The sequence below is a fragment of the Balaenoptera musculus genome, chromosome 14 (genome assembly GCF_009873245.2).
Source record: "Balaenoptera musculus isolate JJ_BM4_2016_0621 chromosome 14, mBalMus1.pri.v3, whole genome shotgun sequence".
In the NCBI taxonomy this organism is placed as follows: Eukaryota; Metazoa; Chordata; class Mammalia; order Artiodactyla; family Balaenopteridae; genus Balaenoptera; species Balaenoptera musculus.
The window spans coordinates 40,672,874-40,688,255 of record NC_045798.1 but is presented as its reverse complement, the minus strand read 5'-3'; the positions used below and the strand labels follow the sequence as shown (position 1 = coordinate 40,688,255).

The 15,382-nt window shown below is 41.7% G+C and overlaps 1 protein-coding gene across 1 annotated transcript in view; it reads right to left on the bottom strand.

Annotated features, from left to right (window-relative positions):
- LAMA3 (laminin subunit alpha 3) overlaps window positions 1-15,382 on the bottom strand; it is a 238,643-nt gene that overhangs the window by 210,202 nt on the left and 13,059 nt on the right. Inside the window, 1 exon segment of the mRNA XM_036874222.1 lies at window positions 7,559-7,711. Within this exon segment, the coding sequence (XP_036730117.1) occupies window positions 7,559-7,711 (153 nt within the window).

Sequence of the window (15,382 nt, the reverse complement as noted above, 5' to 3'; positions counted from 1 at the left end):
TAGGTCTTTGAACCATTGTTTGGAGGGGGTGACCAGGCCAGGATCGGTTACGCTTCAACTATTCATGAATGAGAAATAAACCAGCATTGTGTTTAGCCAGTAGCATCAGATCTATCTGTGTCAATCTTAAGTAACCTTAGGTAATAATCTTAAGTAATACATGGAGTAAATGTTAATTCAACTTTATGGCTTGAGGAAATGGGTAGATGGTGGAAAAATATATTGAGAAAAAAGAATACATCAATTGAGAAAAAAAATACTGAAAACAACCAACATGGCCAGAGAATACATCGTTTTTAGGTCAGAAACTATTTCCCAGGCATTATTTTCTATAGTAGTGTTTAAAGATCTTGGAATCTATTCACTAACATACATTACCAATGTTGTTTGGGATAGTGATTCAGAGAACTTAGCAAAGTTGACATCTTAGGATTCTATTCTGTTGCTATGGATCCACTTAGCTTCTTTGAGTTTTTCACACATAAAAACAAAATGTCAGACTGCCAGATTCTTCCTAATGTGTAAGTTCCTTAAAAAGCACTTCAAAGGCAAATTGCCATTTTTAGGTTATTACAGTAGCATAAAGGATAAAATTGCATCCCTAGTAGCTCAGGAGATTTTATCAGTCCCTATTTTTCTACCCACTAACAAATTATTTGCTTTCAAGGGTTGAGTCTCATGATTATATATTCATTAATAGAATATTTATTAATTATAAGTTTGCTCTGAATAAGACCTGTATCTTGTGTTATTCCTCTAAAATACTTAAATGATGTTGCAGAGAGACCCAAGTATTATAAGTGGAACCAACTCTCTAGTTAATTACAGGGCCAATGCCGGTCCACTCCCACCCAGAGATTTGGTCTCACAGCAGTATGCTTCCACTGGTACTACATGCCCGGGAAATTCAGACTGACCCTGAGTCATCCTTGGCTCATTCTACATTCACTTGACAAACATTTATTGAGCATCTACTATGTGCTGAACACTATGCAAGATGTTGGGAGCAGAATATCATGTAATGAACACAAGAAGACATTGTCCCTGGCTTCCTGAAGCTTATAGGCTAGAGAATTCCTAGAAATTCCAGAAATTCTAGAAATCTAGAAGACTGAGTCAAATCCAATAGTCATCTGCTTTCTGGATTGAACTGTATCCACCCAGAGACCCAACTGAGTCAGACTCTTAATGACCCAGGCAACCCAAGAACCAATTTAATCCCCCAAACCCACACACTCAGGAAGAATCAGAAAGTAGCCCAGGCCTTCCTCCCATCTGAGTCAGAACTGACAAGGGCTACAAAGAATGTTTTGGATTCATCCACCGAAGTCTCATAAAAGTTGAAGAGGACCAGGAAAAAAAAAAAAAAAAAAAGGCGCCTAGAAGGCATCTGAATACTAAATTCACTCTCAGATGCATCTGGACTCTGAGGAGTTCACAGTCTATGCTGAGTTCATGAAAAAATAGGTAGACTAATGGGAAATTTCTCTGTGACCTATTTTTTTTCTTTAAAAATTATAATCCTGTTTCCTTCGTTACTCTTAATCTGAGAGCTTTAGAAACATTTTTCTGGATTTTCTACTTACTGCATTTTAAATAACTTGTTCATAGTGTTTGCTTGTGTGGACGCCTAGTGGGGTTTCTGGACCTCAGTCTCGGCCCCTTTCTTCCCTGTCTTAGTTTGGGTCCTCTCTAAAACCAATTCTGGGGCTTCCCTGGTGGCTCAGTGGTTAAGAATCCACCTGTCAATGCAGGGGACACGGGTTTGAGCCCTGGTCTGGGAAGATCCCACGTGCCACGGAGCAACTCAGCCCATGAGCCACAACTACTGAGCCCACATGCCACAACTACTGAAGCCTGTGCACCTAGAGCCTGTGCTCTGCAACAAGAGAAGCCACCACAAGGAGAAGCCAGCGCACCGCAACAAAGAGTAGCCCCCGCTCGCCGCAACTAGAGAAAGCCTGCGCGCAGCAACAAAAACCCAACACAGCCAAAACTAAATAAATAAGTAACTTTAAAAAATAAATAAATAAAACCAATTCTGAGATAAAGACTTGGGTACAGGTAGTTGATCTGGGAGTTGATCTCAAGAAGTATAAATTGGAAGAGAGAGGGACACAGAGGAGGGAGAAAAGCCAATGACTGAGGTGTTAATAGGCAGATTCCACCAGGGCCAACTGGGGCTCCGCCCTGGTGGAGACTCTGAAGAACTGTGAAGAGAGCTCCTTGGAATTGTCCCAAGAAGAGGCAGGGAAATGAGGGGATTTTCCACCAACTCCTGTCTCTTCTGGGTTGAGGGTTGCCTTGGGGGCATTAAATACTGCACTTCACGGCTAGCTACACTAAACACAGGCTAAGAAAACTCCCAGGGCCTGGAAAGAGCCCTCAGGCAGGATTCAGGGAGTCAGGTGGAGGCCCTGGAGATGGTACATGTGTGAATGGGCACAGGAGCTGTGGTCCGGGCTGCCCACTCAGAGGGTCCCGGAGGGCTGACGGCAGGGCCTGGCCTCACAGCCTTTGCCTCTAACAAGGCCCAAAGGACTGTCTTATCTACGGTAAGATAAGATAAGGGGTCTGTCTTATCCAGCCAGGCCCCTTTCCCCAGCAACCCTGCAGAACAGGGCGCAATGGCATCTTTTCACACCTCCAGCCTCTGAGGCAAACATTCATTCCTTTTTCGGTTTTGGGGGGGAGGGGTGTTTGTCTGCTTTGTCTTTGTTTATTTCTACTACTAATAGGTTAAAAACAGTACTCTTGAGGGCATGACAAGTTGTGTAAAAGCCTTAAAATTCTTCTTGAGACGGTTTTCCTGTTGTTCCCTGGAACCCATGAGTCAGGCAAGTTCTGCTGGGGATCCTGTCTTGCCCCTGTGCTGGTCCCCCTCTTCCTTCCCACCTGAGATCCAGCCCCTCCCAACCTCCCGGCCACCTTGACTTCAAGGGACCATGAGAACCCCTGCCTCACCCACATTCACGTGTTTTTCCTTATACCTCACCCTGGAGGAGGAAAAGCAGAGTGAATATAGGGAGTCCACAGAGTAAGATTCATTCTGATTCTGAAGGAAATCCAGGAGCGTAACTCAAGCTCATTGCTACACCTTCTTATCTCACAGGGGGAGATCGCCAGAGGTCACGCCCCACCAGGAAGAAACAAATGTCCCTACATTCCAAAAATTCCCCTTTTAAAAACTGGACATCCACATTTTGCTTCAAATGTCAAAATGAACTCATTATACTTGGCCAGACAAGATGAAAGTTTCCAGTAACACATTCTGTTCTTATTCTATAGCCTGAAACTGATTAGTAATATATAATGTAATGAACTTGAACAGCCCCAGAATATGCCACTGCCCCTGGAGAATTGCAGAACCTTCCTACGTTTGCCACCTTGTAAGGAGGAAAACTGCCCTTCAAGATCAAGTCCTGAAGGCAATGTTTTCACTTGTCAAACTGTGTTGGCCAAGAAAAACAACAATGAAAACCACCAAGCAGTCCAAAACACAACAGAGAAAAGTAACCCCCTCGCGACAACGTAAGCTGTCAAACTGACTATAGCACATCAAAGTCAAATTCCAGTTCTCAATAGCTAGAAAAAAAGTGGTTTGGTAATAACAAGTTCATGGCCTATATTTTATTTCCCAACCATGCATCAAGATTCGCACTTCCTTAAGTCAGAAGGAGAAAGACAAATACCATATGATATCATTTATATGTGAATCTAAAATATGATGCAAATGAACCTATCTATGAAACAGAAACAGAATCATGGACATAGAGAACAGACTGGTGGTTGCCAAGTGGGAAAGGGTTTGGGGAGGGATGGAGCGGGAGGTTGGGGTTAGCAGATGTAAGCTTTTATATACAGGATGGATAAACAACAAGGTCCTACTGTATAGCACAGAGAACTATATTCAATACCCTATGATAAACCATACTGGAAAAGAAGATTAAAAAAAGAATGTATATATATGTATAACTGAATCACTTTGCTGTACAGCAGTAATTAACACAACATTGTAAACCAACTATACTTCAATTAAAAAATAAATTTAAAAAACTAAGAAAAAGAAAGATTTGCACTTCCTAAATCTAAGGTGTGTAGGTCGCTATTCAATTATGAAATCTAACCTCTCAGTGACACTTTTGTGGTTAATTCCAGCAAAAAGGAGAAAATACAGATCCCACTACTGGGGCATAAAATATGATTCTTATAAGATAAAACATGCTTGTTAAAGCACGTGCTGCTCCAACACAAGGAAAAAGAAACATCCTCAGTCTGACATAATGTATATTGCGTTCCCTGCTTCTAGACTTTTCTAGAGTATTTTCTACAGGATTATATACAGTATTTTCTAGAGGAGCAGAAGTTAGGAGTCGGTCTGTTTTAATAATGAGTGTTTACTAAAGTTCACTTTATTTTATTAAATAAAAACTTACTTAAAAACCACCAGCCTGGGGCTTCCCTGGTGGCGCAGTGGTTGAGAATCTGCCTGCCAAGGCAGGGGACACGGGTTCGAGCCCTGGTCTGGGAAGATCCCACATGCCGCGGAGCAACTAAGCCCGTGAGCCACAACTACTGAGCCTGCGCATCTGGAGCCTGTGCTCCGTAACAAGAGAGGCTGCGACAGTGAGAGGCCCGCGCACCGCGATGAAGAGTGGCCCTCGCTCGCTGCAACTGGAGAAAGCCCTCGCACAGAAACGAAGACCCAACACAGCCAAAAATAAATAAATAAATAAATAAATAAATAAATTTATTAAAAAAAAAAAAAAAAACACCAGCCTGAAGAGGTTTAAAAACAAAGAAGTCAACTCATTCAAACCTCACGGCAATCCTATGAGGTGAGCACTAGTATCATCTCACTTTACAAATGTGGAAACTGCAAGAGAGAGCAGTGAAGTCTGTGCAACAGGGGTGGGCTGACCCTAGGACCCACACTCTCAGCCACCTACGAGGAGCATCCCACCCAGGAAGGAGGTGGGTGGGCACAGTCTTCATGAAGATGTTTACCATGGCTCATGTCTGTCAGCAACCAGCAAATTACTAAATTGTTCCTATGCTGGTGTTTTTTTAATTCATCTATCTTAATAAAGGATTTTTCGATACATCAAAAGGGTACTTTTATAGCTACTTTATTTATTTATTTATTTTTGGCTGTGTTGGGTCTTCGGTTCGTGCAAGGGCTTTCTCTAGTTGCGGCAAGCGGGGGCCACTCTTCATCGCGGTGCGCGGGCCTTTCACTATCGCGGCCCCTGCCGTTGTGGGGCACAGGCTCCAGACGCGCAGGCTCAGTAGTTGTGGCTCACGGGCCCAGCTGCTCCGTGGCATGTGGGATCTTCCCAGACCAGGGCTCGAACCCGTGTCCCCTGCATTAGCAGGCAGATTCTCAACCACTGCGCCACCAGGGAAGCCTAAAAGGGTACTTTTAAAAGGTAGGTTTTAAAAAAAAATAGCCTTAAGGGAAAAAGAGCAAATCCACAAGGCACTGGTATGTTCAGTAAACATCATTTAATGGGTTAAAAGTCCCAGCTAACTACAGAAATCCTCAGTTTAAAAAGTGGTATGACAGGTAAATCCTAGTCATTATAGGCAAAATCTCTACTGAATTAATGCTAGAAGGATAAGACTAATTCATAGTTGAAACTGGGGTTATGGAGTCTTTCACACCATGACGGATCTCCCTGAATTATCTCAGATGCAAACTGACAGTGCAAATATTCTCAGGAGAGGCCTGATTTAACAAAACATATGGGCAGAAGAGGTGGGAAACCCTTCTATCACCAAACTGAAGATAGCACGTTCATTGGAAGGAATCTCAGTATCATTCGATTTCTAGTCTGAGGGATGCATTTCCCTTTTGTATTGCTTATGTATCCCAAACACCAAGAACAGTACCTGGCACATAGAAGGTACTCAAGAAATATTTATTGAAGGAATAGGGTGAAATATATGGGAGGCATTGCCTGGTCCGAAGGAGGAAAAAAGAAGGTGCATTAATTTTCTACTGCTGTTTAACAAATTACCACAAACTTAGTGGCATAAAACAACACCATTTATTATCTTGTAGTTCTTTACGTCAGGAGTTTGGGCATGATGCGGCCAGGTTCTCTGCCCAGGGTCAAGGCTGCAATCAAGGTAATCACCAAATGCCTGGGAAGACCCACTTCCGAGTTTGCACATCTTGTTAGCAGAATCCAGATCCTTATGGTTGCAGGACTGAGGTTCCTGCTTTTTTTGCTGGCTGTTGGCTGGGGCCTCTCTCAGTTTCTAGAACCCACTCTTAGGTCCTTGCCACGTGGCCATCACCACAGGCAGCTTTCCCCTTCAAGATCAGCAGGAAAATTTCTCATGTTTCAAATCTCTTCCTTGGGGTAGGGCTCAGTCACTTTTAAGAGCTCCCTTAATTAGGAGAGGTCCCTCAGGATAGTCTCCCTTTTGAGCAGCTGACTTGGGACCTTAAATGCATCTGCAAAATCCCTTCATCTTTGTCACATGATGCCACTTTATCACGGAAGTGACATCCACCGTATTTCCAGTGCTGTCCACAGTCAAAAGAGAGGGCCATGTATACCAGGAGGGAAGCATTGTGGGGACCATCTTAGCCTACCACAGGAGGACAGGTCTTAGTCAGGTACCCTCGTGGACCAGCTGGCCAAACAAGGACAAAAACTATGGTAGTCAGTGTCCACAGAGTCAGAATTTCCAGGAAAGAGAATGCTATAAAAACATCTCTGCCATACCCATGTTCATGGTAGCATTATTCACAATAGCATAAGGGTGGAAGCAACCCAAGTGTCCATTGATGGATGAACGGATAAACAAAATGTGATACCCATACAATGGAATATTATTCAGCCTTTAAAAGAAAGGAAATTCTGACACATGCTGCAACATGGATGAACCCTGAAGACATTCTGCTAAGTGAAATAAGCCAGTCACAAAAGGACAAATACGGTATGATTCCACTTATATGAGGTACCAAGGGTAGTCAAATTCATAGAGATAGAAAGTAGAATGGGGAGTTAGTGTTTAATAAGTACAGAGGGCCAGTTCTGCAAGATAAAAAAGAGTTCTGGAGATTGATTTCACAACCATGTGAATCTGTTTAACACTACTGAACTGTACACTTAAAAATGGCTAATATGTTAAATTTTATGTTATGTGTACTTTACCACAGCCAAAAATAATAATAAAAGATACCTTTGCCAATGATACTACTTACAACTATTTTTTAACTCATTTAATAGATGGGTATGGGTGTCTGCCTCGTGACAGGCACTGTGCTGGGTGTCGAGGGACATAAATATTAATGTAACAGGTTTCACAGTGATTAGTGAACTGAAACTGAAGTTTGTTTTTAAAATAATCATTATTATATCAGAAATAACCACAGAGGATATATGTATATGTATGACTGATTCACTTTGCTGTACAGCAGAAACTAACACAACATTGTAAACCAACTATACTCCAATAAAAAATTAATTAAAAAAAGAAATAACCACAGAAACAATGATCCAAACTAATTTTTCCTCATTCCAGATGAAATGCCCCAACTCACCTGCCCCAGATCCAAGGTGACGTTGACTTTGTTGTATCGCGTGCCTGAGGAGAGAGGAGGGCTTTGCCACCAAAGTTCGGATCCATCAACTGCATTGGTGATGGGGTGTGCTTTCCTGGGGTCCTCGGAATTGCAATAGTCACAGAACTGGCCCTGAAATAATAAAGCTCTTGTTTTATTGTCAAGTAGTTTTTTCTTATCAATTTAGTAGAAGAGGTAATCGAAACAAAGACTGTTTTCTATAGCTTAGAGAATTCAGCTATTGAATTTCATCATAATGTTTTCTGAAGACAGTAGTAAGGCTTTCTCTTTTTTCATTCAGTCTTAAACCATATTACCTGTTTATACCTCTGTTTATCGTGTTTCTAGGATACACATTATATTTATCTTCCATCAGTTAGAGCTACGTTTTTCTTGTCTTGTATGACACTTTAAGAAGAGCCTGTTGTGCCTGGGATGCAATGATGTTCTCCTTCAGCAAATGTTTTTTACTCTTTACATCCTCCTCTGCAAGCTCTGTGTCAAGCCCTGGGATACAAAGAGGATCCCTGCTCGCAGCCCCAGTGGAGGCGATAAGCATACAAGTAACCATAAAGGAAGTAGGTTTGGCAAGAGTATAGAGCGCTGGGTCTAAGGCAGGGTGGAAGAGGTGGGATTTCAGCTGCCTGTGAGGATGGAGAGGAGGTTGGTAAGTGTCAGTGAGCAGTCAACAAGGAAGGTGTTCCAGGTGGAGGAACGAGCACCAGCAAAGGCACAGAGACCAGCTGGTCCATTTGAACAAGAGCATAAGTAATGGAAAACTACACTTGAAAGGTAAGCGGGGGAGATGTGGCGGGGCTGTGGATACCGGAGTGAGAAGTCGGCAGTTAATTTAGTAGGTAAGTGGGAATCCATTTTTACCTGGAGTGGTATTTATTTGATATTATCATCTCTACTGAATTCTGATTCTACTGATATCATCTCATCTTCTTACTGAATTACTCTTTTTTAGTAGGCAGATTCTCTTGATTCTCTTTTGTTTTGTTTTTGTAATGAATTTTAGCACCATTTTCACTCAAAAAGCTGAACATAGGCCTTTCTTATATATTGAATATACTTTTAACTGGTTCAAAGCCTCGTGCTTATCCAGTAGTGGATGTCACATACTGAACTGCTTTGCTCCCCAATTAAATGATCTAAGGGCATAACTACCACATAGGAGAGGGATAGAGAAGCAAACTTAGACCCACAGCCCCTCCAGAAATGTGCTGTGACAAAAGGGTAACTCTGCCCCAGACAAGCATCTTGGAAGTTAATTTTTTAATGCTCAAGGATAAATTCGATCCTGGTGTGGAACTAAATGTGTGGCTGAATGTTTTCATCGAGTGTGTTACAGAGGGTTCTTTCATATGTGGTGATATGTTATGTACAACTTTATCTTTTGACCCTTCATGAAGATACTTCTGTAACTCAGAAGCAGCACCGTGGGGTATGCAGTCCCATCAGTTCACGAGCCCAGAGGCCACATGTGTCTTGCGCCTTCCCTATATCACTTCAGCCTAGAATGTCATAGAAGCCCAATAAAGGAATAAACCCCTCAGGGTTTTTCAAAAAATTGTTTGAGTCCTTTCTATAAAATTTTATTATTATAATAAGTATAATTAATAACTATTTAAGCTAGGACATATTAACATTTATGAGTATTTTTGCCCTTTGATGATTCTTATTTTTCCCATTTTCTCCTTAGAAATCATTTTACCAGTTTAATTATTTGGTGAGGGAATTAAATTATTATTTCTTGAAGTTTAGAAGATTTACATGTGATAGAAGCAAATCTCCTCCAAGGATGTGGATGCTTATAATCTACATTCATCTCCATCTCCAGAGTATAGATATGAGGAATGGAGATGTTCTTTTTTTGTTGTTATAGATGAATTAAGGACTTACCATTAGAAATAGAAGTTTAAAATCTCTCAGTGGAAAATAAAGGTGAATACCTTTAAGAATTTGGAGAAAGGAATGAGTTCTTAAACAAGATTCAGAAAGCATTGACCACAAAGTCAGAGACAGATTTGACTACATTAAAATTAAGAACATTGGGTCCATCAACAGATGAATGGATAAAGATGTGATATATATATAAAATGGAATACTACTCAGCCATAAAAAAGAGTGAAATAATGCCATTTGCAGCAACATGGATGGACCTAGAGACTATCATACTAAGTGAAGAAGTCAGACAGAGAAAGACAAATATGATATCACTTACACATGGAATCTAAAAAAATGATACAAATGAACTTACTTACAGAAATAGACTCACAGACATAGAAAACAAACTTGTGATTAACAAAGGGGAATTGGGGAGAGATAAATTGGAAATTTGGGCAGATACACACTACTATATATAAAATAGATAAACAACAGGGACCTACTGTAGAACACAGTAAACTATATTCAATATCTTATAATAACCTATAATGGATAAGAATCTGAAAAAATATATATATGTGTGTATATATATATATGTATAATTGAATCACCTTGCTGTACACCTGAAACATTGTAAATCAACTATGTTTCAATTATTTTTTAAAAAAGAAATTAATGTTAAACAATAAAATCATTTCTCTCCCCCCAAAAATTGATTAATTAATTTTTAAAAATTAAGAACACTGGTTCATCAAAGGCACCTTCAAGAAGCAGAAAGAAAAATTAATAACTGAGTGATAGTCACAATACACAAGTGGCAGATAATCCCCAATGATGGCTGCCATCAATTCCTTCTCTGTGTGTGTCTGCTGCTCCCCCTATCAACAGGTGGAGGCTATTTACCCTGGAGGTTATTGTCTCCCCTGGAATCCAGACTGACTTTATTATCTGCTTTGCTGTAGCAGAAGCATCATTCTGGGATTTTCAAGCAGAGGCCTTAAGAGGACTGACAGATTCTACTTCCTTCCTCTTGGAAGACAGCCTCCAAGTAAGAAGTTCAACCACTCCCAATCACCACGCCATGAGAAAGCCCAAGCTAACCAAGTGGAGAGGACATATGGGAGAACACAGGGGCACCCGGCATGTTAGTGAAGCCCTGGACTGTCCAGTCTACCCTAGCCAGCTGCCGACTACAACTCAGTGAGTCACCCCAGCTGACAACACATGGAGGAGAAGAACCGCCCAGCTGAGCCCAGTCATCCCACACAATTATAGGAAAAACATTGTTTTTGTTTTAAACCACTAAGTTTGGGGATGGTTTGTTACACAAGAACCAATAACTGAACAAAGAGCACAAAATCAACAAGGCGTTCTCATCAGAAATACATATCAAACTCCTACAAATCAATAAGGAAAGTATAAACAATTCAATAGAAAAAATGAGCAAAAGAAAGAAAACGCATTTTACACAACAGGAAACACATTTGTCGATAAACATTTGAAGAAATGTTCACCATTACCATCACTAGTGATCAGAGCAGACCACAGTGTAATACTGTTTTTTATACCCAATCAATAGGCCCAAATTTAAAGTTTGAGGATAACAAGAATTGGAAAGGGTGTGGTAGGAGTATGAATTGGTGCAAAGACTTTGGGAACTATTTTGACATTACCTCCTAAAGTTGAAAATTCACATTTCCTATAACCCAAGAATTCTACCCTCGAGCTCACAACCTAAAAAGAAACTTTTGCACAAACTTGATGCATCATGTTTAAGAATACACATGGCAGCACTGTTCACAAGAACAAAATCCTGGGAGTAACCTAATTACCCAGCCACAGGAGTGTGAACGAATCAACAGAGGTATAGTCACACAACAAATGAATACCTGAACAATGATGGGTAAATGAATATACACAGCAACATGCAACAATACAGATGAATCTTAGCAATATAACATTCAACAATGATATACTTTTTATACAGTTAAGAACAACCAAAATGAAAAGCACTTACTTTTTAGGAATATGCATATAGATGTAATAAAAACTATATAGAACTATCAAACTCTTAGAGGAAAACATAGGCAGAACACTCTATGACATAAATCACAGCAAGATCCTTTTTGACCCAACTCCTAGAGAAATGGAAATAAAAACACAAATAAACAAATGGGACCTAATGAAACTTAAAAGCTTTTGCACAGCAAAGGAAACCATAAACAAGACCAAAAGACAACCCTCAGAATGGGAGAGAATATTTGCAAATGAAGCAACTGACAAAGGATTAATCTCCAAGATTTACAAGCAGCTCATGCAGCTCAATAACAAAAAAACAAACAACCCAATCCAAAAATGGGCAGAAGACCTAAATAGACATTTCTCCAAAGAAGATATACAGATGGCCAACAGACACATGAAAGAATGCTCAACATCATTAATCATTAGAGAAATGCAAATCAAAACTACAATGAGATATCATCTCACACCGGTCAGAATGGCCATCATCAAAAAATCTAGAAACAGTAAATGCTGGAGAGGGTGTGGAGAAAAGGGAACACTCTTGCACTGTTGGTGGGAATGTAAATTGATACAGCCACTATGGAGAAGAGTATGGAGGTTCCTTAAAAAACTAAAAATAGAACTACCATACGACCCAGCAATCCCACTACTGGGCATATACCCTGAGAAAACCATAATTCAAAAAGAGTCATGTACCAAAATGTTCATTGCAGCTCTATTTACAATAGCCAGGACATGGAAGCAACCTAAGTGTCCATCATCGGATGAATGGATAAAGAAGATGCGGCACATATATACAATGGAATATTACTCAGCCATAAAAAGAAACGAGATGGAGGTATTTGTAGTGAGGTGGATGGAGTTAGAGTCTGTCATACAGAGTGAAGTAAGTCAGAAAGAGAAAAACAAATACAGTATGCTAACACATATATATGGAATCTAAGGAAAAAAAAAAAAAAAAGGTCATGAAGAACCTAGTGGCAAGACGGGAATAAAGACACAGACCTACTAGAGAATGGACTTGAGGATATGGGGAGGGGGAGGGGTAAGATGTGACAGGGTGAGAGAGTGGCATGGACATATATACACTACCAAACATAAAATAGATAGCTAGTGGGAAGCAGCCGCATAGCACAGGGAGATCAGCTCGGTGCTTTGTGACCACCTAGAGGGGTGGGATAGGGAGGGTGGGAGGGAGGGAGATGCAAGAGGGAAGAGATATGGGAACATATGTATATGTATAACTGATTCACTATGTTATAAAGCAGAAACTAACACACCATTGTAAAGCAATTATACTCTAATAAAGATGTTTAAAAAAAAACTATATAGAAAGGAAAGCAAAGGAGAAATTAACAAAGGATTCAGGATGATGGTTACCCCAGATTGAGAGAAAAAGAGAGATGGGAGGTGGGGAAACCATATGGTTAGACATAAGTTATTGCTAAGGCCCTATTTTGAGTTTTGGTAGCAAGTTCACGGGTGCTTATTATACTATTTAAATTTTTTTTTTTTGGCTGCACTGCACGGCATGCGGAATCTCAGTTCCCCGACCAGGGATCGAACCCATGCCCCCTGCTGTGGAAGGGTGGAGTCTTAACCGCTGGACCACCAGAGAAGTCCCTTGTTATACTATTTAAAATCCATCCATCTACATACACATTAAGGCTTATCATGCAAGGACCAATGACGAAAGCACGTCTTAAACTGAGGGTCATGAACAATCCATAATCTAATCTAATTCTGCACCTGAGGTCAAATATTTTTTAAATAACCATAAATAAATAAAAGCAGGACAAAACCTGATAGAAGTCAGAGAAGAGGGGGACAGACAGAGAACAAAGAGGATTCTTACATCCTTGTGTTCAGTTATTCATCCATCCAGGCAACAAACCTGTACTGACCATGTACTCTGTATCAGAAGCTATTCCAGACAGAGATGAGAATATTGAAAGATAAACAAGACAAGGGACTCACGCTCTGAATTGTGTCAAAGCTATTATTAGCCTAGTCGTGTGGGAAACAGCAAATGTAATAGAAGGGGCTAGAAGGAAAGGGGACAAAACTGTTCAAATAAACAACAAAGAGAGTTGAGATCCAAGGCTGGAGGGCCCCAGAGGACAAGCTAGTGTTTGCCCAGAAGCCCACGGAGTGACCTACCCTCTTCTAGAAAGATGGAAAAAAAAATAGTCTTTCCTAGTTGCTCACATTTTTGATGATTCTCCTTAACCAAAAGCCTCTCATATATAATACTGTGCAACTGAATTCACAGCATAAACACTGTCTTGTTCTAAGAAACTAGAGGTTGATTACAGCACCACTCCCTAGCACGACTTCTTTTATTGTCTGAACAGTCATTCATTTATTCAACTTTTCCAAATCACCACCAATGTGTGGAGCACTGCGTTGGCTGCTGGGGTAAAAACAAAGGAACAAACGCTAAGAGCTGGACCCGGCCCCGGAAGAAATTCAGTGGGATGGAAGAGAAGTAACTCAAACACAACATGTCACCAGCAGGTGCTGGGATCAAGCGAGCGTGTGGGGTGTGGGAGCCCAGGAGAGACACGCCATGCCTTCCCTGCCGAATCTTCACCACATTCTCAGATTCGTATCAAATCAGGACCTAAAGACCCAGAAGTGAAGGCTCACAGAGGTAAAGGGCCTCACCTCAAACCACACAGCCGGGACGTGCAGGAACCAGGACCCGTGTGTGGGTCTGGCCACAGTACTTACAGCTCAGAACGCTTTCCATCCTGGCCTGGCTGCTCTGGAAGCTGCATCGAAGAGCCCTGTCTTAGATTTGGATGGAGTGTGAGGCCGCACTGCAGTAGCAATTACGTGATTTTCCAAACACCTGCCCACGACCAGATGTGTGGGAAGAGATCCAGCTGAGGAGAGAACCCCGTCTGACAGAAGCTTAGCTGTACCCATGCCCTGCAGCAGGCACAGAAAACACAGCAAGATCTAACCACGCTTACCCATCAACAGACCTGTTTCATGATCACCACGTTTGCGCTACCATGAACCCTCCTCCTCACTGTCACTCACCGAGGCTCCTGAGGTTATGTGCCTTCAAGGCACTGTCTCAAGTGGCCAGACCCAAGCCAGCTGGAGCCCTGATGTGGAGAACATTCTGGAGTGCGCCCATTCCAAACTTGGGATTGCTCCTTTACCAAAACCTTGCTCAGAACATTCTCCTTTCTGAGAGGCACAAAGCACATAGGCGTGGTTACCTACGACTAACACAAGCATCTTGTAAATGTCCTGAGCACCTAAACGTCTGCACAGAGTGGGGTGAAGGGCGATCACACAGCCCAGGAGAGTGCCCAGCTCTGCGGCCCACACACAGCTTTCACCCCACCAGAAGGGGGTGCTTTGCCCTCTAGTGTGCCGGGTTCCTGGAGGAAGGGATTTGAGAGACCAAACAAGGGGCTCCAGGTTGGTTCCACGTACATATATTTTAATTTATTTATTTTTTATTTCTTTATTTTTGGCCGCGTTGGGTCTTCATTGCTGCACGTGGGCTTTCTCTAGTTGTGGCGAGAGGGGGCTGTTTTTCTTTGTGGTGCGCAGGCTTCTCATTGCAGTGGCTTCTCTTGTTGTGGAGCACGGGCTCTAGGCGTGTGGGCTTCAGTAGTTGTGGCACGTGGGCTCTAGCGCGCAGGCTCAGTAGTTGTGGTGCACGGGCTTAGTTGCTCCACGGGCTTAGTTGCTCCACAGCATGTGGGATCTTCCTGGACCAGGGCTCGAACCCGTGTCCCCTGCATTGATAGGTGGATTCTTAACCACTGTGCCACCAGGGAAGCCCAGGTATGTATTTTTTAAGGCAGATAAGCAAATACCTGCAAAATGTATACCTATTACTCAAAAACTATGTCCATTCAGGCCAAA